Source organism: Urocampus carinirostris, chromosome 20, assembly GCF_059441175.1.
Source record: "Urocampus carinirostris isolate Australia breed hairy pipefish chromosome 20, RoL_Ucar_1.0, whole genome shotgun sequence".
Taxonomy (NCBI): domain Eukaryota; kingdom Metazoa; phylum Chordata; class Actinopteri; order Syngnathiformes; family Syngnathidae; genus Urocampus; species Urocampus carinirostris.
In genome coordinates, this window is record NC_142368.1 from 24,612,639 (window position 1) to 24,639,955 (window position 27,317).

A 27,317-nucleotide genomic window follows, 5' to 3' on the forward strand; every position below is an offset into this window, starting at 1 on the left:
TGTCAATCGTAACACGCTCATACTTAAAAAATTAAGTGTGGCATCCCAGGGGATCTTGTCGTGGGGGCTAAACTCATCAAAATTCCAAACCATCACACTGCCTAAACATCAAAAATCTCAAAAATGCCAAATGGAACTCAACGTCAAAACTTTTTCATTGTCATTTCCTCTCTCTATAATCATAATAAACTACCTTTTCTCATTGATTCAATATAAAACAACGCATACTTGTCACTTATGAATTATCTTGTTGACTCGCATTTCATTATTATATTATTATCATAGTCTTTGTTCTGTGCAGCAGTCTTTGTTCTGTGCAGCCCCTCGAGATCCCTTGTGATTAAGGGCTATACAAATAAACATGACCTCGCCTGACTATTAATACTTGTGTGTCCTTTTTCCTTCTTTTTTCTTCTCAAATGTTCTTCTCAGTGTTAATATGTCGTTATTTTCAAGCTTATTGATTAATTTAGATTATTTGAAACTATTTAGATCACCTGCTTTTTTGTGTGCAATATTGTATTGAGAGTAATCTGTTATTGAATATGGGTAAAAATTAAGGAAATAATATATTTCCGTACTACGCCTCTCCCCAACTGGTCCATTCATCGAACGAATGAGAAAATGAACATTAAAATTATGGACGTTCCCAGTCACCGTCTTTGCTTTATTAGCAGCAAAACTACACGTCTTAAAGAGTTTTTACCCTTTCGCTATTTGCATGTCCAACGAGAAATGATTCGTCTTGTTTTTTACATATTCTTTCTTTTTAAACTATTCTGTATAATTACCTTGTATTATATGCTACAATATCTCTATTACTCTATTCTTTTACATCTATCATATTATCATTATTGAAAGTTCGGGTGTCAAATGATTTCTTATATATATATATATATATATATATATATATATATATATATATATATATATATATATATATATATATATAAAAGAAATCATCAATCATGTTTATGGTTCATGCTGGCTGAATACAAACACATTAAACATGTTTTTTGTTTTTCACCTATTAACACCCTTAGTCATTGTCATACTCATTTAATACGGGCGGCAATGGCTCCGGAGGTAGAGCGCTCGTCTTGGGATCAAGAGATCGCAGTTCAAATCCCGGCTCCTACGTGTTACATGTCGAAGTGTCCTTGGGTAAGACACTGAACCCCTAATACCCCCAATAAGCAGGTTAGCGCCTTACATGGCTGCACGGCCGCTGTTGGGAAATGTGAAGCACACTGTAAAGCGCTTTGGGAAGTCTTGACTTGAAAAGCGCTATATAAATGCAGATCATTTCATTTCATTTCAATATTGTCATCATTGTTATTTACTGACCTGTATTATTGATACCTTCCTATTCGTTCCATTTCCTGGTTCTCCTATCTTCTGTGATTAATAACTTGATTATCTTCAAAATTGATATCGACTTTCTTACCTCCTACATCTTGTTCTTCTCTTTTCTGTACCTCCTTGGTCTGGCCATGGGGGTCGCCATGTGGAGTCCAAATGAGACAGGAGGGGCCGCATCTCATTGTTATCTGGCTCCACCTCTAGGACTTATAAGTAGTGTTAGTGAAGTAGTGTTACTATAGAATTAATTTATATTTCCATGGTAGTATTTTCTTTCATAGTAGTTTCATAGTAGTATTTCTGTAGTATTTTCTAATGTTCCTGTAGTTGTATTTTAGTAATATTTATGTACCAGTATTTTATTATTGTATCAATAAGGTAGTATAGTATTTGTATAGTATTTGTATAGTATTTTTGTATTTTTAGTCGTATTATTATAGTATTTCTGTCATAATATTCGTGTAGTAGTATTTTAAAGTATTTATATAATAGAATTTTTATTATCGTAATACTTTGCCATTGCATTTCGTCTTCCTTTGTGATTAACTGCAAGTGAATGGCTGAATTAAGAGAAATTAAACCTGAGAGGTTTAACTCGGACCCAAATGTGGAACAACTCATTTGATTATTTTGCTTACCTCTGTGCTCAGCATCTTCTCCCTATAATATTATTTGTGTATGAATTATGTGGTATTTCTTTCTTCTTCTTAAGCAAAACAGCATTAGCATTTAATTAGATATTCATCCTTGCAATAATTTTCTTTTATTTTTGTAGCTTTTCTATAAAAGTACTGTTATATTGTTACAAAGAATGACAATACAAAGGAAATTATTATTATTATTATTATTATTATAAATGGTAAATGGTCTGCATTTATAAAATGCTTTTCAAGTCAATGAAGACCTCCAAAAGCACTCTATAATGTGTTTCATACTTATCCACTCACTTTAGTCATCTAGATTTAACACGGTTCAATGTTATTTGTCCCAATCTATGGTATTATGGTTAGTCTCACTTAATTTTCAACAAATTATCTTTTTTAATATTTAATTATCTTTCCCCTTTACATTTCTCTTTCTCTCTTTCTTTCTTGTATGCTCTTTGTCTCTCTTTTCCTTAATTTTTACTTTCTTTTCCCCTCTCGTTCTACCTTCTTTTACTTACTCTTATCTTTATGTATTTGTCCTTAATGTTTCTTTATTTTTACCTCTCTTTCTACCTTCTTTTACTTACTCTTATCTTTCTGTACCTGCTCTGCCAACAATGCATTTTCTATATAACATTCCTTCCTTACGCGCCCTCTCACACTGGCTCTTTAGCTCACCAGTTTAATGCGAAAATGACGTATGATCATCTCACTAAATTTTAATTTTTCCTTCAAACCAATTCAATCTACTATTTTAGCTTCACCTATTTAATGTGAAAATGACATATCTTGATCTGCAACAAGTTATCTGACTCATTTGTATTCCAATCAATACATTTTCATTCCAATTTTTTTTTTAAAGAAAGTATTAACGATTTTTCAATATATTTGTATAAAAATGCATCTATCTCAAATTAATCTATTCCAATTCACTCAAATAGATTTTTCCTAGTCTTCCCAGTCCTTAATTTTCCAATTTTGAACTGAAAACAGGAATATTTTATCTTTTTCGGTATTATTCTGGCATTATCTTGATTTAACGCATCTAAAATAACTCACTCATATTTTTCCTAAACTTCTCACTCTTTAATTTATCAATTTTCAATTAAAAAAAATTGGACCGCAAGAAAAAATGTCCTGGGCCATCTGTGGCCCGCGTTCCTTATGTTGCACACCATCCGCGTTGAACACCAATTCCTCAAAAAGTCAAATTCTTTCGACTCCTTATGATATGTTCTATTAATTCCTCTTAAAATATCACTTTTTTAAACAATCTTTGCTATTTTTAAAAATGTTTTTTACCTCTTAGGAATACTTTGTTTGAGCCGTTTTTTCTAAGCGCGTGCGCAACACACAACACATACAGACAGGAAGAAAAAGACTTATAGGAAAGTTGACATGGACAATTCATATGACAATGAATAAGACATACACAGGGCCCAGACAAACAAACTTCTAATTTTAACAAAATTTAGTGATTTAGATTTCTTTTGAATTTTTTTAAATCTGTGTTTAAATTAAAACGTGCACACTAGCTTAACTTTCTCTCTACTGAAGCCACGTGGTTTATTTTAATCGTTTTTTATTCTTACACTATTTCAACAGGGGACTCTGTCGTCCGCGGCACTTAACTGTTTTCTAGAGGACTTGCCGCCCTTTGTAGACCCTAACTAATTTTTTTTAATTAGTGGGAACTACCCGCGGAACTTAACTGTTTCAGAAATGTGTATTTTGGGCCAGTGAGCGGACTCTCTCTTCTTGTAAGTTATTCCGTACTTACAAAACGTTGAGTTTACCCGACCCGGACACCCGATCCCGTTTAAACTACTAGCATAGTTTAAAAATTAAAGTACCTCTAATTCTTTTATTCTTACTTTCTTGGGTGAACGGATAATAAGTACCTAGGAATTCTTCTGTGTTGGACCATTTGCCATTTGGCGCGCTCTGTCTCACTCACTGGCGCCCCTATCGTTAATATTGTTTTACTTTAAATGTCTTCTCTTAATATTATTAATATTATTCTAATTTTATATCAATAAATGCACTATACCTGAATGCCGAGGTCAGCCTGGTTCGGTAAGAGGTGTTGAAAAGGCCCGTCTCCCTTAACATGGAGGCGCCGCCATTTTGTTTCTTCTCCAAATCCGCGACCATCTGCCCAGAAAAAAATCACTCTCCTAGGTTTCGGCACCAAAAATGTAGAGTCTATAAAGATATAAACCAATAGCCGACCAAAGAATTCAGGCAGAGGCAAGAATTGAATTTATAACTAAAAGTAGCTTACTTTACAGGGAGTGCAGAATTATTAGGCAAATGAGTATTTTGACCACATCATCCTCTTTATGCATGTTGTCTTACTCCAAGCTGTATAGGCTCGAAAGCCTACTACCAATTAAGCATATCAGGTGATGTGCATCTCTGTAATGAGAAGGGGTGTGGTCTAATGACATCAACACCCTATATCAGGTGTGCATAATTATTAGGCAACTTCCTTTCCTTTGGCAAAATGGGTCAGAAGAGGGACTTGACAGGCTCTGAAAAGTCAAAAATAGTGAGATATCTTGCAGAGGGATGCAGCACTCTTAAAATTGCCAAGCTTCTGAAGCGTGATCGTCGAACAATCAAGCGTTACATTCAAAATAGTCAACAGGGTCGCAAGAAGCGTGTAGAAAAACCAAGGCGCAAAATAACTGCCCGTGAACTGAGAAAAGTCAAGCGTACAGCTGCCAAGATGCCACTTGCCACCAGTTTTGCCATATTTCAGAGCTGCAACATCACTGGAGTGCCCAAAAGCACAAGGTGTGCAATACTCAGAGACATGGCCAAGGTAAGAAAGGCTGAAAAACGACCACCACTGAACAAGACACACAAGCTGAAACGTCAAGACTGGGCCAAGAAAAATCTCAAGACGGATTTTTCTAAGGTTTTATGGACTGATGAAATGAGAGTGAGTCTTGATGGGCCAGATGGATGGGCCCGTGGCTGGATCGGTAAAGGGCAGAGAGCTCCAGTCCGCCTCAGACGCCAGCAAGGTGGAGGTGGGGTACTGGTATGGGCTGGTATCATCAAAGATGAGCTTGTGGGGCCTTTTCGGGTTGAGGATGGACTCAAGCTCAACTCCCAGTCCTACTGCCAGTTTCTGGAAGACACCTTCTTCAAGCAGTGGTACAGGAAGAAGTCCGCATCCTTCAAGAAAAACATGATTTTCATGCAGGACAACGCTCCATCACACGCATCCAAGTACTCCACAGCGTGGCTGGCAAGAAAGGGTCTAAAAGAAGAAAAACTAATGACATGGCCTCCTTGTTCACCTGATCTGAACCCCATAGAGAACCTGTGGTCCCTCATCAAATGTGAGATTTACAAGGAGGGAAAACAGTACACCTCTCTGAACAGTGTCTGGGAGGCTGTGGTCGCTGCTGCACGCAATGTTGATCGTGAACAGATCAAAGCACTGACAGAATCCATGGATGGCAGGCTTTTGAGTGTCCTTGCAAAGAAAGGTGGCTATATTGGTCACTGATTTGTTTTTGTTTTGTTTTTGAATGTCAGAAATGTATATTTGTGAATGTTAAGCTGTTATATTGGTTTCCCTGATGAAAATAAATAATTGAAATGGGTATACATTTGTTTTTTGTTAAGTTGCCTAATAATTATGCACAGTAATAGTCACCTGCACACACAGATATCCTCCTAAAATAGCTAAAACTAAAAAAGCCCCACTCCAACTTCCAAAATATTCAGCTTTGATATTAATGAGACTTTTGGGTTCATTAAGAACATGGTTGTTGTTCAATAATAAAATTAATCCTCAAAAATACAACTTGCCTAATAATTCTGCACTCCCTGTATATGGACCTTTTTTATGTGGCATTTTTTATGTCACTGAAGACTTCCCAAATCACTTTACAATGTGCTTCACACTTATGCATTCACACAAACACACTCACACTCACAAACCAATAGCAACATCAGGCATGCAAGGAACCTACCTGCTTATCAGGGCATTAGAGGTTTAGTGTTTTGCCCAAGGACACTTCGACATTTAACTCAGAGGAGTCAGGAATCGAACCTGCAAACTCTCATTCCCAAGACAAGCGCCCCAAAAGTGCATACAATAGAGTTAAAGCAAACAAGTGAAGTGAAATGATAGTCCTACACTTGTGAAAACACAATATATGTTTTGTTAAATATAAATTTTGATTTTGTAGTTGCTGGAGGAGTCCTATTTCCATTATGTGGAGAAGATCAAGACCATAGGTAGCTGCTATATGGCGGCCTCTGGTCTTGCCCCTGACAGACAGGTAGAAGCTATATATATATATATATATATATATATATATATATATATATATATATATATATTCTTTATTATTATGATTGTTGTCCATGTGATGGAGTCTGACTCTTCCTCCCTGTTTTGTCTTTTCAGACATCAATGGACGAATGGAATCATTTGAGCGAACTGGTTCTCTTTGCGCTGGCAATGCAGGAGACATTGAAGGAGATTAACAGGCATTCTGCCAAAGACTTTCAACTGCGTGTCGGTAAGTCACAATTCAGTCATGGATTCATTTAACCCCTGATCTCTGTAAACTCAAGTAAAGTCGTAATTTTGGCATGGACGGAGGGCATGTGTCCTCAACAATAGCGAGCTATAATTTTTTGTAAATGTTATATGCCCCCATATCAAACCTAAGCCTTTGGACTCAAGCATGTCAAACTACTCGTTCAATTGTACAATATGCAATTCCTCGGTTAGGCATTGCCCACGGGCCGGTGGTGGCGGGTGTGATCGGTGCCAGCAAACCGCAGTATGACATCTGGGGGTCCACGGTAAATTTGGCCAGCCGCATGGACAGCACAGGGGTGAGCGGACGCATCCAGGTGCCTGAGGCCACCCGCAGGATCCTGGCGGAGTGGGGCTTTGTCTTGGAGCTTCGCGGGGAAATCTTTGTCAAAGGGGTGAGTGGAGTAAAAAAAACAAGAGACCCAAAGAGGATTTCGTGTCTGTCTCTACATGGGAGAAGAAATTTAGAGATAGCTCACTCGCTCACTAATCCACCAACTGCCATGCTTGTGATCTAAATCACTGGCTCATTGACTGTCTGACAGTTTGAATGACTAACTAAGTGGAAGATCGTCTACTAACTTACCACCTCACAAACATGATAGATGACTAATTATTTGGTTGGCTAACTGATTGACAGACAGTTCAGGAGAATTACTGGATTATCTAAAATTTGTGTATATTAAGCTTACTCAAATACCATCTTACTATACGATCAACCAACAAACTAGCTAAATCACAAAGCTACTTGCTGACAAGCCGACAGATCAACTGGCCACGTGAATTACAGTATTCCCTCAAATTTACTGACTCTCTCTCTCTCTCTCTGTCACTCTCTCTCTCTGTCCCTCTCTCTCTCTCAAAAAAAATGAATGTGATATAATACCTGGGAACATGTGCCCTCTTCCACAGAATCCTTCCAAGCAGCCATTGTTGGCCTCATTCACATTTAGAACCCTCATTAATAAATTATGTCCATCATAATTTCAATTACTGACAATACAGAGGCAGGGAGAGATGACAAGAAGCCCCATGGTGTGCTGAAAACTTAGAAACTGGACACTTTGTGTTCAATCCATTTTTTTAAAAGAATGATTTAAATTATTCTAATTAACTGTATCAGAGTGCATTTTTAAAGTAATCCTCCCAACCCTGACAATCAACCAATGACTGAAATCAATAATGTATCGCTAGAACGCATGACGGTCTCCAACTTTCATAACTGACCGAATAATGTTGTCAAGTGGTAGTAAGTATCCTTAACCCGACGCCTGATCTGTATTTTCCCTCGCAGGTGAGCGAGTGCCAGGGCAAGGTGCGGACCTATTTCATCAGCACCATGCGCAGCAAAAGAGTCAATATTGCAACGGAAGGACGTCCAGGAGGCAAAATGGATGGACGCATGACCTTGGCTGGCGTTGTTTTTGGTCTAGTCCAAGCCAGGCACAAAGAAAAGTTGAGGGAGACAAACGGAGGCTTCACTCTATCATCCTGCAACGTCAAATGCTGATGAGAAGACTCAGTGTTACAATTTAAAAAAACTCTTGATCGGGGTGTGATAACTTGAAGCCAAAGCACAGAATACCTCAAAAGAACCGCAATAACCTCTACGATATTGGATGCACTAGATACCTCAACGACCTCCAACATTTTGATGTGATAGATATTTTTTTATGGATTATAGTTGCATATCATTTACTTTTTTAAAGCGCATTTGAATCATGCTACATAACTTGAATTTTATAGGCTAATGCATAGGTGTCAAAGATGGAGCATGAAGGGTTTAAATTCTGCCTGCAAGACTGTTGCTAAGAGAAGTACAAGAGAAAAATAAGCGTTATGTCACCAAAGCTAGGTGCAAGTAAAAACCCTCTAGCTGCATCTCTCTCTCTCTCTCTCTCTCTTTCTCTCTCTGCCTTTCTTTCTCTCTGTCTTCTCCCCCTCTCTCTCTTTAATTCGCTCTTTTGCTCACTATCTTTGTCACTTCTTTTTTGTTAACTTCTCTTGGTCCCTCTTCATCTTTGTATCTCTCTTTTTTCCTTTCTCCTTCTCTCTCTCTTGCTCTATCTCTTGTTTTTTATCTTTCACTTTATTTGTCTCTCTCTTCGCATCGTTCTCTTTCTTTCTTTTTCTCTCTCTCGTTCTATATTTCTGCTTGTCACTTTCTTTATTTCTTTTGTTTTCTCTTTCTTTCTTGTCTCTTCCTCTTTCTCTTTTTTTCATTCTCTCTATCTTCTTTGTGTTTGTTCTCCATCATTTGTTCTTTCTCTCTGTATATCTTTCTCCCTCTTTTTCTTTCTCTTTAATTTACTAGTCCAGCCATATAAGAGTTTTTTTTTCTACCATGTGGCCCCCAAGTTCAAAGAAGTTTGACACCCTGGGGCTAATGTCTTTAAATAAAGCATAGACAAAATGACTGATATTCATTTTATTCATAAATCGATTTCACTATATAATGTATTATTTCAGACTTCACAAAAAAATCCTCTGTGACCTAAAAATAAATATTTTTTATAGCAAAGATTTTCCTTTGACATTAAGTATTTATTTCTCTACTGCGTGTGATGTGTAAAGAATATGACAACTACCATCTTCAGTAGAAAGAATACATTTAAGTGTGCCGTTTTAATGATGCTATGATTAATATACAACCGATGCATGATTATTTTTGATTTTTTATAACCGTTTTTAAAGTGTCCAAATGTTCTTTATTCAGCTTCTCATCTATACAATTCTCATTTTTTTAGTCGTCCATGAGTCAAAATACAAAAAAGTTTTTTTTTTTATCCATTATTTTTGTTATTTTCTGACATATCATCGACCAATTACTGAATCAAATTTACATCATGTTTGTGGGGTTTGCGCTCTGTGAATCTGTGTCTGGGTTTTCAATTAATAAATGAAGAGTAAAACTTTATTGAATCAGCTTTCTTTTGAAATCAAAACATTTGACGGAATAATTGATTATTAGCAGTGGCAGGCCGTGCATTTTACTTGTAGGCCTTCAGTAGGCTGAATCAATCCCACTGCCAATAACTATTTTACACCTGTAAACATTTACTGCAGCTACAGCAGTGACCCATATATAACAAGCATCAATATATACCTAATAAAATTGCAACATTATTTGGAAATATATCCACATTTTACTCACCAAAAATATTTTTTTTTGTGCCAAAGAGTCCACCCTCCCTTCTATCCTCAATATTTTAATTACTCTGTTGTACAAATTCCACAAGGCAGAAAAGGCCTTGTGGGCCCTGACAGCACACCACGAGAGTGGTTTTAGATGGGGGTTATTTCTCCATCACAACTGATTAAAACAATCAAGGCTGTTCTGCAGAGCACGTCGCTGAGCTGATGAAATGAATTCGATGTGATGTAGAAGGAACATGATAATCACATGGTTAGTTGCCGAAAGGGACTATTACTCTATATTCGATTGGTTCTGTCTGTAGCTTGACTAAATCGTCTATTTTCTTTAGATGAACTACTGAATAGATTTAAGTCAATCACTTATATAATATTGTTATTCTTACCGATTTTAAGGCTTATGTTTTACAATTATTGTAATAGATCAATTTTTTTATAGAAATGATCTATCAAATTCTGGTAGACGTTCTCCTTTTTCCCCCGGTTATGAAGAGTGAGAGAGAGTGAGCCCTTACTTTTGCTCCGTCCTGTCTCTGAGCTCGCCAGCACGCGGGCTTCGCACCTCTGATTGTTGTCTGCTCAACAAACTTCTGCCCCTTTTGTAATCTTCTCCGTCACTTTTCCCCCTAAAAACAACGCAAATATGGAAGACTCTCAAGAAGATAAGTTGTACAAGGCCGAATACGCCAAAAGCGGGCGTGCATCATGCAAGAAATGCAAGGATAGCATCCCCAAAGATTCGCTACGTATGGCCATCATGGTGCAGGTAGTGTCGGCTTTGCTTCTCTTTGACACACTTGAGCTAAGTGGCTAACTACGAATGGGGATTATTTGACTAGTGATCTTCTTATAAAGTGTACATTCTATTACATTTTGGAATATGTTGAAGTTTTATATTGTGGGAATGTGCACATCGTGTAGTTAAAAGCCGTTAATAGCTCATGAATCGCGTCGTTTGTGTGCATGATGTTTTTTCCTCATCTCGAAGCACATTTTGGACCAGATAATACAATAAGTAAATAGCATTTTAAGTTATTTATGTTATCTCAATTGAGTAGCTGATTCATAAGTTTGAACTGCAGTAGATATATTCTACTTTTTTGAGTTATTAACTGCCACTTGTCTTCAAAGCACTTGTGCGGCGGGGGTATGGAACGGGTAGTCAGACTTCTATCACATCTTCATCTCATTCTCATCTCACTAGCCGCACCGCTTATCCTCAGTAGGGTCGCGGGGGTGCTGGAGCCCATCCCAGCAATCATCGGCAGTGGGCAGGGGACACCCTGAACTGGTTGCCAGCCAATCGCAGGGCACACAGGGACAGACAACTCACTCGCTCATTCACACCTAGGGCCAATTAACCTGTAATGCATCTTGTTTGGCTTAAATAATTAGTTGGTTAACCTGCGTTGATAAGCAACACATTATTCTTTAAATGAACTGTTAGGAGGACAACCTTACTTTGTATCATGTGTTGAGGCTGGGATGAAAGGTTTGTATGGGGGAAACTGTCAAATCCAGGATTTCCTCCTTTTTATTAACCTGGCTGACCACCAAGCTTTTGAGTCCCCCTACCAATGAGTGCAACAGAATGTCCAATTGACATCCATACTACTTGCTCTCCTTTTTGCACCCCAAATTGCAGAAATATAAGCTGCCCTCGGGTGAGGCAAATTAGATTCTCCATCTGTTAAGTTTTCCAACCATGCACTACTTCCTTTTGCTAAACTTTTGCCCCAGTCAAGTCACATTCCAGGTTTATCCCCATCCCTGCCTATTAGGCTTCTCAAATTTTCTGGGGAAATCGCAACTAGCGTGTAAAATCCGACTATTAAGTCACAGAAAAATCTCATACAGTATATTATTTTCAGAGGGTACCTTTTTTTTTCTTTACTTGCGTGCTGTGACTGAAAGTTTGACCAGTGGTTAACTGGTGATGAATGCATGTGCTTAAAATTGCTTACTCTGTTTTTTATATGAAACTCTGAATTTGAACTTGCAAATCTGTCTTGTTGAAAGTGCATTTTGGGAGGCAAGACCCTCAAATTTCTTTTTAATGTAGGTTTTCCCTTTTCAAAATGGCATCATTTTAATACTAGTTCATAATTAGATGTAATTACTTACATAATTAATATACTGTAATCCCTCACTGCTTTGCACTTTTTGCCTGATTCCACTGCGGGTTGAAAAATATTCTGTCAGCCATTATCCCGAATTGCATATTGCTGTGAGTGGGGGTCAGCAGAGCGCACTTTAGTTTGGCCTGGCATCTCTTATTTGGCCTCTATTTCCGCCTAAAATGAAGTGCTCTTGTGCTGCTCCATCCATTATCCCCGATCCCATATTGCTGCGAGCAGAGATCAGCAGAAGGCCCTATTGTCGTAAAGCAGGCGGTTCTGACCCGCCTAAAATGAACTACACCTTTGCGGCTGCGGGTTTTATTTCCCATTAACCGAGATAAAGATGGGATTACATTATTGTGACATTCTCTCAAATATATACACATAATGTTGTTGTTTTCTGTATTTTCTTTGTCAACTTGACTTTGCTTTCTTTCCATGTGTTAGTCGCCCATGTTTGATGGCAAAGTGCCACATTGGCATCACTTCTCCTGCTTTTGGCTGAAAGCGGATGCTCAGTCACCCTCCGAAATTGACGGTTTCTCCGACCTTCGCTGGAAAGATCAAGAAAAAGTCAAGAAGGCCATCGAAACTGGTGGAGCTGTTGACGGAGGTCAGTCGCTGTTTGAATGTCTCAGAATTTCCCAAATATGCTCAACTATTGATGTTAGGTCTTATCTTTCTGACAGATGGTGGAAAAAAGAACGACGCCGGAGGTGAAAAGACGCTCAACGGATTTGCAGTGGAATATGCCAAGTCCAACCGCAGCACTTGTAAAGGCTGCGAGATAAAAATAGAAAAGGTTTGGTCTCACAACAACACTAGTTTGTTGGATTTTGCCCATTATTAGATATCTCGGTACTCGCAGTTAATGGGGACCAGGACCACCCGCGAAAAGTGAAATTGTACAAAGTAGTGTCCCACCTACCTCGAGATGACTTTACCAACTGAAAGTATACGACTGTAACAAAAAAAAATAACAATTGTAGATTTAAAAATAATACAACACAACACCCAATTGCAGTTCAATTGTTTTATTGTCATTATACAAAGGTAAAACAAAATTGGAGGGCTTCTTTCAGTGTAAGAAAGCAATTTAGAGAGCAGCCGGCTAGCTGCACGCTAGCATCGGGTGTCTTCAATTGGAGACTGATCTCTGCGATGATTAAAATAAGACCATCCCGAATGTAGTGTTTCCCGCGAGTTGTGGCTCTATGTCATCCGTTTCATGTCTCATGGACCTGGGGTTGGCAAGATACATGGTCCACAGAGGTGGCTTCAGAGAGTTGTTAGCCTAGCCTTTGTCAGTAGGCCAGACAAGAAGCAATACTCTTGAGTTGGAACATGATAATAATCCACGAAGCACCTGCTGGTGATCAGCACTTCTTCGCGTTCTTCTAACTTTCCTTTAGATTCTGATTTAATTTAATTGATTTATTTTCAATGTCACGAGCTGCCAAAAGCTAGCTGTAGTCGTGACGGACAGATATCTGCTTTGATTAAAGTAAAACCGTTCGAAATGTAGCAGTTTTCTCATGAGTTGTTGTTCCAGGTCGTCCAACTCATGGCTAACGGACCTGACGTTGGCAAAATACAGGGTCCACAGCCTTGGCTTCAAAGAATTGTTAGCCTAGCCGTTAGCAGTAGGCCAGAGCAGCAGCACCGCTCTTGCCTTCTCCCAGGTGCCGCCCGAGTAGCTTTTAGAACTCTATAATAATCCACGAAGCACCCGCTGGTAATCATCACAATGTCTTTACTCAGAGTCTGATTAAACTGATGAATTTCTCTACAGTGTATCAAGTCCCTGAAAGCTTGTGGTCGTGGTGCTTCCCAGTTTGTTTTGATTCTGGGGTATGCTGTCAGTCAATCACAATTGTGCACACAAATGGTCACACCAGCCTATCACAGTCACAAACACAGACAGTCATACCTACCCAACAGAGCGCCCTCCCTAATCTGTCCCCACACAGTGCTGTGTAACAACACAATGCACAATACAATACCAATGACAATAAAGAGTAAATAAGTTCAATTCAAAATCTGCAAAGGAGTGAACCAGTGACGAAGCGCCAAGTAGCGAGAGGTCTCAGTAGTTTATTGCTGACAACCGTGCAGAATGGCCTTAATGATTAAATCACATTGGCCTTTTTTCTTAATCCTCAGGATCAGATTCGTGTATCGAAGAAGACTGTGGACCCGGAGAAGCCTCAGCTGGGTCTGATTGACCGCTGGTACCACACAGCCTGTTTTGTGGGTCGCAGAGAGGAGCTGGACTTCAAGCCTGAGTACAACGGTGCCCAGTTGAAGGGTTTTAACATGCTGAGGGCTGAAGACAAGGAGGAGCTCAAGAAGAGACTCCCGGCGGTCAAAGAAGAAGGGTAAGAACGGACCCAATTTACAACACTTTAAAATAAGTTTGTTTAAAAAAGAAATAATACAAATAAATAATACACTTGTAATTCAAAAGAGGGCATTTGCAATTAATGGCAAACTTAAGAAATTGTGTTGATATTGGGCAAATTATAGTACATAACAAGAAAAATCAATTTTTAAAAATAAACGGTAATGTTGAGAAATGACTTCAGACATTTAGAAAACAATTTCGTAAGTATGAAGAATAATAGCAGCAGCTATGATTTTGTTTAGTATTGGAGTATTTGGCTCAATTTCTTTCTCAAATTCATATTTGTAAACTAAAATCATACCTCCCGTTTTGGCACATTTCATTGTCACATGTAAGCAGTGGCCTTCTACTTTTGTACCGTAAATTTCGGACTATAAGCCGCTACTTTTTTCCCGAATGTTCAACCCTGCGGCTTATTCAGTGATGCGGCCAATTTATGTAATTTTTCTAACAGCCGCCAGTTTCGCTCGAGTACAAAAGGTAAGATTGAGACCGGTGGAATATATGTGCTGAGGAAGACTGCAACAACATACCCTCATCATGCAAATTGCAAAAAGAAAGGCACATGACGCAGCTCTCAAGCTAAAAGCAATCGAGCAGTCTGATAAAGAAGGAAACAGAGCTACTGCACGTAAATTTTACTTTGCGAGCGTGTTGCTAGCGTGTTTTTGAATAAGGGACGACGTCTATATGACAAAGTCTCTTTCCCCTACTGGGGAAGACGACTATGAAGACGTCGTTATAAGGAGAAGGATGAGGACAGTGTACCGTGATTTCTACAAGTACGGTATGTTTTTTTAACAGACACGTTTACTGTGTAGCAAGCGTGTTGCTAGTAGCGTTTTGCTACCCTTCACAGGCACGGTTTGGGATGAAAGTTATAATATTAAAGCTTTGAAAACTCTCTCAGTGTACCGTCTTTCTTTGTAAATATGTGTAACCATGTATAATATGTATTTGCAACTGTATATTTTTGTAATGTATTTATTTTAGAGACTTACTCTGATATGTTTTCCACGGGCGAATCAAAAAGAAAGGGTGAAAACAACGGGGGCTGACGGGAAGTGGAGTAAAGGTGAGACGTGTTTGCGGACGCAGCGGACAATAGTGGATATATATTTTTCCCACCCTTACCTTTGGAAATGTACACTTTTTTTCCCTTGGATTATTTTCAACAGGACCCGGACTCGGCAGGTCTGCATCAAACCTTAAGTACCGGTATCATTTTCCGTTCATTTTGGTGGCTGTGGTTTTTGGACTGTGTACTTTATATTCAGTTACAATCGCGGGACACAAAGTCGGGTTTGGGTTAATTTTGTGTGTATTGTGTTACATGTTTTAATGTGGACGCATATATATATATATATATATATATATATATATATATATATATACATATACATACAGGTGCAGTACAAAAGCGGTTACCCTCTTAAAATGTGGTGGGTGTGGCTTATAATCAGGTGCGCTCTATAGTCCGGAATTTACGGTAATTAGTTAGTTCCTGGATTGAGCTCATACCTAGAATTTTCTCACAAATTTTACCATAAGAAATAACTGAAAAAAAATCAATTCGTTCCCAGCCTCCCAAAATAATCCAAGTTAACCCAAAATAGCTACAAAACAAAGGATTCATTGATGCAGGATCTTAAAGTTTATATTCTCTCGCATTTTGCAACATGTTTGAATTTTTTTAATGTGGGAATGTTTATATTGTGTATGTATTAGCTGTTTATATCTCAAGATTCATGTTGTTTCTCTGTGTGCGTGATGCTTCGCCCTCACATCTCATTTCACATTTCGGAATCGGATTTTAAAATAAGGCCTGGAGAGGGATGGGCGCCACCAAGCTGTACTTACCTAAGACACACTATAGGAAATGGTGCCCCTACAACCCCAGTGGTTAATGGATAACACACACACACAGACAAATAACATTTTAGAGGATATATGTTGTTTCAATTGGGTAGTTGATACATAATTTTGATACTACGGTAGATATATTCTACAACGGTGCTGTGGAATGCTCTTCCCCCTGAGATTCGATCTGCAACCTCAGTGGAAATGTTTAAAGCTTAAAACACACTTCTTTTCTATAAAATATTAATAACCTATAGTTTATCTTGACAATATCTGTGTAGTATTTGCCCTCATGTAGATTTTAGATCAGGGGATAGTGTCATTAGTCTGTGGTCTGTGCAGCCCTTTGAGACTCCTTGTAATTAAGGGCTATACATGTAAACATGACTTGACAACATTTAAAATTTTAGTAGTTAACCAACAATTTCTTTTAAAGGATTTCCCAATAACTAAAACACATTCAAATAGCAATTGAACATAATGAACAGTAATAAGGTGATATTAACAAAATAACTTTATTTTGAGCACTTATGTTGGAAGAAGTAGGTCCCTGCTAATGGAAGTGTAAGAGTGGTGGTGGAGGAGTGAGGGAGCACTATAAAAAAAAAACACGTTTGCGGTATCAGGTCTGTATGACGAAAATTTACGTGCTAACTGGGACGAGCTGATGCTCGTGGGAGCGGTCTTGAGATTTTGGAAATTCTCATAATTTACATTTTTTTCCTCATGTTGTGGGCAAGATTTTTGCTCGAAAGACTGCTCGTGTCTCGAATTTCTTGAAACTACTAGAGTAGCTCTTATGTAAAGGAGCCATGATATATCTTTACATCTGTGTTTCCCTTTGCAAATGGGAGTGAAAAATGCTTGTCTTCTCATCCAGAAAGCGAAAAAATGAAGAAGTGGATGGAGTCTCAAAGAAAATGAAGAAGGAGGACGAAGAGGAAGATAAAAAACTAGAAGAGCAGTTAAAGGTAACGTTGAATCTACTTTTTCTGTTGGCTGTGATTATATCTTAAATGTATTTGTTTCATGACAGACCCAAAGCCAGCTTATCTGGGGAATTAAAGACAAACTCAGAAAGTACTGTTCCGTCAACGACATGAAGGAGCTGCTCATTGCAAATGCCCAGGAGGTGCCGTCGGGAGAGTCCAACGTGAGTGGGTTGCAACAATTGAAATGTAAAAACCAACAGTGAAAACTTGAATCAAATGCATAGTTTCATTGACAGGTGCTGGACTGCTTGGGGGACGGCATGGCTTTTGGTGCTCTGGAGCGATGCAAGCAGTGCTTTGGCCAGTTGGTGTTCAAGGGTGACGCCTATTATTGCACTGGGAACATTTCAGCCTGGACAAAGTGTGTTTTCAAGACCACAAAACCCTCACGGAGCGACTGGCTCACCCCCAAGGTATCGCCACAAAAAAGTTTATGGAGGGGCCTGGTTCTCTTCACTCCCACTTCTTTCTCAGTGAACGTGCAGAAAAGTGTTTTAATTTAAAGCATTTGGCTTCAAAGAGGCCACTTCTTGCACAACTCTCTAAAGGAGCATATCGTACAAGCTATTTTTTTTTTTTTATCTTAAGATATATTCTTCCATTAGTTTTTACCACATCTTGACATGTTATTAAAACCTTCACATATTAGGAGTTCCACGAGGTTCCTTTCCTAAAGAAGTTCAAGTTTAAGCGTCAGGACCGAGTGTATCCAAAAGAAGCACCCGCTCCTAGCCAGCCTGCCATAAAAGCTGAGCCACTGGCCAGTGCATCCAGTGCCCCTGCTAAGAAGCTACCAGAAGGTGGACCCCCGGGTGAGTTTCCAAAGTGGAACATCATGCAAGGGGATCAGTGGTCTTAACACTGCGTTTTATACATACATGCATCAGATAAACCTCTTACTGGAATGAAGGTGTTGACTGTGGGCAAAATGACTAAGAATAAGGATGAACTCAAAGCAGCAGTGGAAGAGCTGGGAGGAAAGATCAGCGGCACAGCCACCAAGGCTTCCCTCTGCATCAGCACCAAGAGTAAGAAACTCCGCCACATCTCCAGGGTTCCCGCGTGGTCTTGTAAACTTGTCTTAAATCTGATAACTGCAAATTACTGTCCTGAGAAGATCTTAAATTTTGTCAGCTAGTTTTAAATTTAACTCTCAAATGTCTTATCTGTGTTTTAGAGCTTATAACTGAATAATAAGTAAACTAACAAAAGTATGTAACGTTGTGTCATAAAATTGTTTTTCATTTTCTCCGACTTGATCAATCTTTGACTGATAAATGCAATGTGTCGGTCGGAAAATCCAGATTTCCGCAATTTTCAAAAATGCGGAAATCTGGAAAATGTAGCTTACTCAGGCCTGTCCTTCCTTTCGACCGCGGCAGCTAGCAAGTCGCCTCGGTGCCTGGATCGGTCCATCCCCGACCCCTACGCAGTCTTGCTCACGGTTGCTTCAGTCCCATCCATAGTCCAGGCTTGACTGTGGCTATGTCTGGGGCCAGTCCCCCCTCAGTGCCAGCGCAGTCCAGCTGCCCTAGCAGACCAAACCTCAGCCAGCCTCAGGGTACGCAATACCTTGCCCGCTCCTTCAGCGCAGGGCGAATCTTTAAAGTCCCCAGCATTGTGGTTAGGTGGGATCAGGCGCCGGGTGTCTCACGACTTGGCGCCTGCCACCCATGTCTGTGTGCCAGAATAGGTGTGAGATAGGTCTTAAATATCATTGGATGTGGTCTTGGAAAGGTCTTTAAAAGTCTTAAAATTTGAATGGCAAAATTCTGGGGGAACCCTGGTCTTGCATTATGTCTATTTTTGTTGCATAAATGTGTGACATGATGCTCACAGAGGAAGTGGAGAAGATGGGTAAGAAAATGGAGGAGGCCAAAGACGTGGGTCTGCGAGTGGTCGCAGAAGATTTCCTCACTGATGTCAAGTCGTCTGGCAAAGCGCTCCAGGAGCTCATTTCTCTGCACGCTATTTCCCCATGGGGGGCTGAGGTTAAAGTGGAGGCCCAGATGGCCACTGCTCCTGCGCCATCCAAGTCGGGATCCATGGCTGCCTCCAAGAGCACAGGCAGAGTGAAGGAGGAAGAAGGTAAAATGCTTGTTGGGGAGGTACCCCAAACTACAATCTTTGCCACGCTATTGGCTGTTAAGGACTTTTTTTTTTTTTTTTACAAAAAAAGTTTTTCCTGATTGCAGGCAAAAGCAAAGCCAAGAAGATGAAATTGACTGTTAAAGGAGGTGCTGCTGTAGATCCAGACTCAGGTAGCATCACTTCCAATGTATGGGTATTTTTTCCCACTTTTCTGAACTCATTACTCAATATTAACACTTATTATGCTGACAGGTCTGGAGAACAGTGCTCATGTTTTGGAGCAGAATGGTAGAATGTACAGTGCAACACTGGGCCTGGTGGACATCACACGGGGGACCAACTCCTACTACAAATTGCAGCTGCTAGAGGATGATGTGCAGAAGAGGTCTCACAATTGTCATATAAGAGCCATTGTTAGATTTATTTTCAAAATTTGCATCCACACAATTGGTGGACTGAATACCTTAATGCCCAGGCTTAAATTTAGTTTTTTTCTGTTAACTTCTTAACCACAAACATTTCCCATACCATTTTTCCTTTCTGACAGGTACTGGGTGTTCCGTTCATGGGGTCGCGTGGGTACAACAATCGGTGGGAACAAGCTGGAAAAAGTTGGTGACAAGAACTCCGCGCTCAACAATTTCCTGTCTGTGTACAAGGAGAAGACGGGCAATGACTGGGGCACAACTAACTTCACCAAGTACCCCAACAAGTTTTATCCACTGGAGATCGACTATGGACAGGTTGTTACCCATCCTTCACGAAAAACACAATTACACCTTTTTACACTCGAACGCACTATTGATTTTGGTTGGTAATGGCAGGACGAAGAAGCCGTGAAGAGGCTGACAGCCACTGCAGGAACAAAGTCCAAACTGGCGAAGCCTGTCCAGGATCTGATCAAACTCATCTTTGATGTGGAGAGCATGAAAAAGGCCATGGTGGAGTTTGAGGTCAGCTTTGCACTTTTATTTTTGCGACAGTAAAAACTGACAAGTTTCTGTAAGAGTTTTCTTTGTGGACTCAGATTGACCTCCAGAAGATGCCGCTCGGAAAACTGAGCAAGAGGCAAATTCAGAGTGCTTATGCTCTTCTCACTGAAGTGCAGCAGGTCGGTTGCCATAAACACATGTGATGTGATTGTCTTGTAGGTGAATGTTGTTTAAGGTCAAGCTTTGCAAATTTACGTAGACTGAGAAAGGTTTTTTCTTTTACAATTCTTGAGGGTTATGATTTTTAATCTTTGTTTAAACATCAAATTCAGTATTCCTACACTATTCAGGGATCAGAATTTTCCGCGGATTTCCGCTGTTTTTGAACCCCAAAGGTCATTCCCGTAAATCGTCTAAATTCGATGAGAAAATATTTTGGGGGGGTGAGGTATGATACGTGACTGTTTCATCACCCCAAGTTAGCATTTAGACCATTGGTCGATAGGTTCGCTGATAACCAATCAGCGGAGCTTTTGTTCAGAGCATTGGCTTTCTCAAACATGGCGCTCCTTCCGGTCTTTTCAAACGGTGAAATGAGTGTTTGAAAAATTAAATATGAAAATACTAAGAAAAGAAGATGAGGCTTTTGTCTCCGAGATTGATAAAGGAATCAAGAATAAATTTAAGTGGTCATGGCTGGAGAAGACTGTCACAGTCAACGTTAAAATCGGCGCAAAGATCGAGGAAGTTACAGAAACTTTGAGCCAGTTCATTGCAAAGTGTGATGTTCCAGGGAAAGCAAAGTGTCTATACTGTGTCGATCTGATCAATTATGGTACGCGAGGTTGTGTGGCACTGATCGATCATGCTAAAATGAACAAGCACAAAGCAAAAATAGCTTGCCGGCGATCAAATTATGCACTCGGATCCACATTTAAAATCGGCAGCCACCGGTTGGCCCTGGACCCTGGCTATTTCAGCTGAAAATGAAAATCTCCATTCTGATCCCTGACTATTAATTCAATTTAAGAACTACAGCTTCCAATAATTAGAATTTAGTGATTTCATTTTCTAACCTAAATTATGTCTCCACATTTTTCAAATCGGCCGTGAAAAGTAAACCATGTTATAGCGAAGGATTACTGTACTTATGTATTTATAAATGTCATGTTCAAATAATACAACTCATTAAGAATTAGATTTTTAGAAATGGTTAAAAAAGTAGATAAAACTGGAAAAATGTCACTCTTACTCTGAATAATTACTTGTAGAAAAAGACAAGATTAAGACCATTTCTGTTTATTTGTTGAAACAAAATACAGAGAGTTGTGATTACCTTAAAAGTAAAAATAAATTGCCAAAACGCTTGTTAAGTGCTTTCTCGATTTAGGCTGTGTCTGCCAATGTGCCTGAGGCCCACATTTTGGATCTGTCCAATCGCTTCTACACACTGATCCCACATGACTTCGGCATGAAGAAACCGCCGCTGCTCAGCAACCTGGAATACATACAGGTATGCACAGGCCTCCATCGCCTTCTCCGCTCATCAAAGCCAGTGCAGTTGTAAAGAAGCTTCTGTTTCACCATCCAGGCTAAAGTTCAGATGCTGGACAACTTGTTGGATATTGAAGTGGCTTACAGTCTGCTGAGAGGTGGCGCTCAGGACAACGAGAGTGATCCCATTGATATCAACTACGAGAAACTGAAGACTACGATTGAGGTCGGGCACATTTGGATTAAGTTTCTTTTTTATGTCACATGATATTTTACATCAACATGTTTGTTTCCCAGGTTGTGGACAAATCCACGCAGGAGGCAGACATAATTTTGCAATATGTGAAGAACACGCACGCAGCCACCCACAACACATACACCCTAGAAGTACAAGAGGTAAGTCGTCCTTAAAATGGAGGTTGACCGATTATCGGTCATGCCAATTATTGGCACAGATATTTGGGAATTTGACGGATATTGGTATCTGCGTTTTTATGTATTAGACTGGCCGATTATTAGGTTTCAGATGCAGCCGAGACTCTTTCCCACGCTCCTGCTCCTCCCCACTTACTCTCTCCTCGCTACCCGATCTGCGCCTTCTGATTGGATAAGCAACAGGGGGTGGAGCCACTGAAGCAGGAATAATAAATAACGTTAGAGCGTCAGCTCACTCTTCCTGACATGCCTGTGTCTGTTAAAGAAAAGCGTGTTTGCGATAAAGCGATGGCATAAAAAGTGTAGTTAACTTGTTTTAGGGAAGCACGTTTAAGTGGAGACTGATACTAGCTTTTATCATAGCATTAGTTCGTCAATCAAGCGTGTGTTTGTGATAAAGAGAAAGCATAAAAAGCAAGCTAAAGTGATTAACTGTTACCATAACATTAGTTCGTCAATCTGGCTCTATAAAACGAGTGCTCACACTTTTCAATTCACCAGCTCTGTTAAAATTTCGATGCACTTTTTGTTGTAAGTTAAGTCATGTTGGATGTATTGACATTTTTATTCATTGTAAAAGAAAAAAAATCAGGGAGCTATTTAAGTTTTTGTGTACCATTGTAAAAGTTGCTGCTGACATATTTTTATTTTCTGCACCGTTTTTGGTTTAAGTGAAAGATTACTCATTTTAGTTGTGTTGAAATTCTAATTCATTTACTGTGAAAGGCTTCATGGAGCTATTAAAGTTGTATTTGAATTTATAACAACTATTCTTTGTTTTTGCATCTAAAAAAAATACGCTAATTTTTAAGCTGTTCCAGCAAATTAATATCAGCTCAATATCTGTTATCGACCACCTCTTAATATTACTAATCTGTTTCGGCCCTGACAACCCCATATCGGTCGATCCCTAGGGTTAAAATTCAGAATGCAATATCTTCTTGATTGAACTGGCTTTTAGATATTCAAAATCAACCGCGAAGGAGAGCGCCAGCGATTCCTGTCCTTCGAGGAATTGCACAACCGCCAGCTGCTGTGGCACGGCTCGCGGACAACCAACTATGCTGGCATCCTGTCTCAGGGACTTCGTATCGCCCCACCTGAAGCCCCAGTGGTCAGAATTTAATTCTATGATGTGTTTGTTCAACCATACATTGCTTTAAATCAGTTTTTATTTGTTGTGCTTCTAGACTGGTTACATGTTTGGCAAAGGTGTGTACTTTGCCGACATGGTGTCCAAGAGCGCCAACTACTGTCATACGTCGCAGTCGGACCCTGTCGGCCTTCTTCTGCTTGCCGAAGTCGCCCTCGGAAATATGTGAGTGATTTAAAAAAAAAAATTGCACCCAAATCTTAAAAAGGGATAAAAACTACCCCATATACTCGCATGTAACTTGAATTTTAAAGTATGAAATACTTTTCCTTTCTTTTAATCGGCACCGTCCCGATCGTGTGAGAGGAGGACCATATTTTATTGTGATGTAGCGTGTTTTATTGCCTATTTGCCCAAAATGATGATTAGTGATAAGGAGGAAAAGTGGAAAATGATGACAACAACCGAGTCGAATAAGGAAATTATTCCTTAAAAAAACAAAATGGTGTACAAGTGTCTGCCATTGATGCCTACGTCAAAGTTACAATAAATTGTTTTTGATTTTTTTTTTTTCATTATTACCTATATCACCAGTATATTATTTATTATCTATCTACCTTGGTCATATCCCTCAAGAGGGACACACAAACATTTTTGGACCATGGCCAACCCAAATGCCCAATCACCCAAACAAGTTAGGCACCTCGGCACCCAAGTTGGTCATGCTTTCGTCCCTCCAGATGAAACGGGACACAAGAAAGCGGCCGTGTCACTCGGGTCAGGGTGACATAACACACTCTTCTGTTCAACAGCAGGGCCTGACAGCTTTCACTGGTTTACCCCTGCCACATCATAAGGGTGCCCAGCCCATCCTTTAGAACGAGTCCACAATCCCACTATCCTTTCACAACACCTCCCCACTCCTTATTACCAAAAAGAGCTCTAGCTTCCATTATATTTAGACCTCTTTCCTGCCGTGCACTCATAACACTATACATCCACGTCAATCGCGGCCTTCCTCTTGGTCTCCTTCCATTGACTTCTGCTCTGTAGATCCTCTTCAACATTCGCTGCTCATCCATCCTCTCCATGTGTCCAAACCAACCGAGTACTCTCTTATCCACACGCTTGCTCAGTTCCACTACTACTCCAGTTCTGTCTCTCACAATTTCATTTCTCAATCTATCCAATCTTGTCACTCCTAACATACTCCTCAAACACTTCATCTCAAATACATTTAATTTCCTTCTCAAATCTGTGTTCAGGCTCCAAGTCTCTGCACCATACAACACAGTTGGCACAATCACACTCTCATACAGTCCCCTCTTAACATCCATACTCATACTCTTGTTGCTCATCACTCTCCTCAGAGCACCCAAAACCTTGCTTTCCTGATTCACTTTTTGCAATACCTCACACTGCTTTCCACCAACTGCAGCCACATCACAACTCGAGTACCTAAAGCTTTCAACTTCTTCCAGCACCTGTCCATGCAACCTTATTTCTAACCCCATGCCCTCTCCATCACGTGAACACTTCATCACCTTACTCTTCCCAACATTCACACATAGCTTACATCTATCGCACAATAACTGAGCTACCAAAACGGTGATGTGGTTCCGGTTGGGATTTTCAGAGCAGATACGTGCCTTAGTTGTACCCGCATTATACATAGCCACTTCGGACAGAGGCGTTTACTTTGGACCATGGGAAGGTGTCAATTTTATGAGAAGTGGCTGTCCGACAAATGTTTTTCGCCTTGGCTAAAGGCCGTGCCAGGTAAGATGTTCCTTGGCACGATGTATTGTGTGCAAGAAGTAATTGTATACTTGTATAAAAAAATATATATTTTTTAATTTTTTTGTGTGTACATTTTAAAAGGCATTTAAAATTCTTTAAAAGTCTTGAATTTAACTTGATTTGAGCTGTAGGAACGCTGATATGCAGTAATGATTTTTCTTGACATTTCTCTTCCAGGCATGAACTGAAGAAGGCCTCCCACATCACCAAACTACCAAAGGGCAAACACAGCGTTAAAGGTGCAAATAAGTTACTATTTTTGCTTTTTTTTTTTACAACGGGTAATCTTTTTTTTTTTTTTTTTACCTGTTGGCACAAAAGAAAATTGTAAAAATATTTACGTGACATTTGAGTTTGAAGAATAAGCTTTTTAAAAAATACTACCAACATTTTTAAACTATTTCAAAGACAGTTTGATATCTTAAAATGTTTTCATTTTATTAATTGCAATATTTTTAGGAAAATGTTATTGCAAGGCAATATGCAATGTTGTGAGTATGTTAATGATTTTGGAATACCATAGAGAAATGTGCTGCAGTCGAATTTTATCTCCAAGCCATATATACTCATGAAAAGAGCAATAGGTTCCCAACTTCAGATCTGTAGTACTGTATGAGCAAACAGTTAGGAAATTTGCAATAATTTAGTTGTTTTTTTATTAATTTAATTGTTATGACAAAGTCTGACTCTACAACTTCACTACAACTGATTTTTTTTTTTTTTCAATTGTTAGTCATGGGGAAACATATCAACAGAATCCTTATTTAATTAAACTATAAAGTGGTGAAATACAAAAAAAAATATTCTTAAGAAAATCCAGTTGTAAAATTATTTTTTTTTTTCCCAAGTTCTCAAAATACCTTAGTTTTGTGAGAAGGGAAAAATCAACCCCGATAAATATTGAATTTAATGTTCCCCATTTTGAAAATACATTCACAATGTTTTTATAGCAAGTGCATTAAATGGCAGATGTATCAAAATATAATTTTATGAAACAGACTATTGACAAAATAAAGTAGAAAATAGTAGAAAAAGTATAATGTTGTTAATAACCCAAAAGGGTCTTCCAAAATATTTTTCTTTTGAGGATGACCTTTTTTTCTCCAAGGAAGTCAAAGCATAGCTGGGAAAAAAATCTGTCATGGTCTTAACTTGCAGGTTTGGGTCGAACCGCTCCCGAATCGAGTGCAACTACTACTCTGGATGGTGTGGAAGTGCCTCTGGGAAAAGGTGCCAACACCAACATTGACGACACCAGTCTACTGTACAACGAGTATCCTTTCATAAAATTCTGGCACATTAGTGGCGCCATTATTATTATATTTGTTATCTCGTCTGTTTTCTTGAGCCATGGCCACAGATATATCGTATATGATGTAGCCCAAATTAACCTCAAGTACCTTCTGAAGATCAAGTTCAATTACCAAACAACCTTGTGGTGAGCTTCGAAAAGAACAGCCTCGTCGCTTTCATTCTGAGATTCTTTTGTCACTTTATGCTACTTTTCAGAAGGTTTAATACTTAACAGTCTTGTTCATATCCTGTTAGGTACTTGAAAAATTTGTCTTTCAGGTTAAATGTTTTCATTTTGTTTTTTTAAAATATGACTATTAGGAAGCTAGATTTAGGGGAAGAGTGGATAATCAGTTCTAGTTGCCAACCAAACACACACACAGTACATCATTTGAGTTGCTTCAATTGTACTCATAAGAGGTTGTCATATACTGTATAATAAACACTTAGAGAACAAATAGTTCCCTTCCTCTTGTTTATAGAATAGTTTGTGACCAACACAAGGCCTGCCTTTAATTTTTAGATTAGTGTACGAAACCCTGTTGCGAAATGTATATATTCACATTTGTTATGTTTCTTCATGCATCTTATCAAAAATAAATAAAATGTTGTTGCAAGACAGCAATGTCCTGTGTTGATTGTCTTGGACACTCTGGTTCAAAAATTTAAAAAATGTGTAATGTCCTCTATTTTTCCTTTAAAGGTACATTGTGAATTATTTTGCCACTAGCTGTGATGCTATTGTGTTGTGCAACCATAACCAAGTGCCAAAAAGCACCAGGAAGTATACAAACTCTGATTTTGAACTGCACCATTTTTCTTATTTTTTTAGCCAAGCTTTTTTCCGGGGACCATAGCCAATATATGTTGACTCCCCCTGGGTGGGGATCATCTTATGTGGAAAAAAAAAAGCCAATATTTCAACTTGGAAGTATTTTTAAAATGCAGGTTTAAATGCTAGTTCATGTATTTTGGTGTATTATTCAAATCAGTATTGGTTTTATTTTATTTTAACCACTTGAGGGCTATACAAATAAAAATGACTTGACTAAAGAAAAGGCACTAATTAAT

The 27,317-nt window shown here is 39.1% G+C and overlaps 2 protein-coding genes across 3 annotated transcripts in view; both read left to right on the forward strand.

Annotated features, from left to right (window-relative positions):
* The window catches only part of LOC148346685 (adenylate cyclase type 8), a 30,012-nt gene extending 20,518 nt beyond the window's left edge, over positions 1 to 9,494 (forward strand). For both annotated transcript variants that reach the window (XM_088325052.1, XM_088325053.1), the window contains 4 exons: positions 6,221 to 6,313; positions 6,442 to 6,556; positions 6,772 to 6,974; positions 7,874 to 9,494. In XM_088325052.1, the coding sequence (XP_088181178.1) occupies positions 6,221 to 6,313; positions 6,442 to 6,556; positions 6,772 to 6,974; positions 7,874 to 8,089 (627 nt within the window). In that variant the 3' untranslated portion in view covers positions 8,090 to 9,494. The remainder of the gene's footprint in view (positions 1 to 6,220; positions 6,314 to 6,441; positions 6,557 to 6,771; positions 6,975 to 7,873) is intronic.
* A 768-nt stretch (positions 9,495 to 10,262) lies between these two features.
* On the forward strand, positions 10,263 to 26,867 carry parp1 (poly (ADP-ribose) polymerase 1). The gene is made up of 23 exons (XM_088325288.1): positions 10,263 to 10,498; positions 12,300 to 12,465; positions 12,542 to 12,654; positions 14,016 to 14,230; positions 16,997 to 17,087; positions 17,153 to 17,269; positions 17,345 to 17,521; positions 17,758 to 17,920; positions 17,996 to 18,136; positions 18,948 to 19,196; positions 19,304 to 19,369; positions 19,452 to 19,584; positions 19,747 to 19,942; positions 20,024 to 20,152; positions 20,227 to 20,310; positions 21,522 to 21,644; positions 21,723 to 21,851; positions 21,923 to 22,021; positions 23,022 to 23,174; positions 23,251 to 23,378; positions 25,131 to 25,192; positions 26,112 to 26,226; positions 26,314 to 26,867. The coding sequence occupies exons 1-23, from the start codon at positions 10,376 to 10,378 to the stop codon at positions 26,393 to 26,395; spliced, it is 3,054 nt and encodes a 1,017-aa protein (XP_088181414.1). The 5' UTR covers positions 10,263 to 10,375; the 3' UTR covers positions 26,396 to 26,867.
* Positions 26,868 to 27,317: the final 450 nt, after the last annotated feature.

Bases quoted from the DNA above. Each gene is read 5' to 3' on its own strand.
- parp1 (XM_088325288.1), top strand. From the start codon at position 10,376: ATGGAAGACTCTCAAGAAGATAAGTTGTACAAGGCCGAATACGCCAAA. The intron at 14,231-16,996 runs GTAAGAACGGAC...CTTCTCATCCAG, and splicing joins CCGGCGGTCAAAGAAGAAGG to AAAGCGAAAAAATGAAGAAG. The intron at 25,193-26,111 runs GTGCAAATAAGT...CTTAACTTGCAG, and splicing joins GGGCAAACACAGCGTTAAAG to GTTTGGGTCGAACCGCTCCC.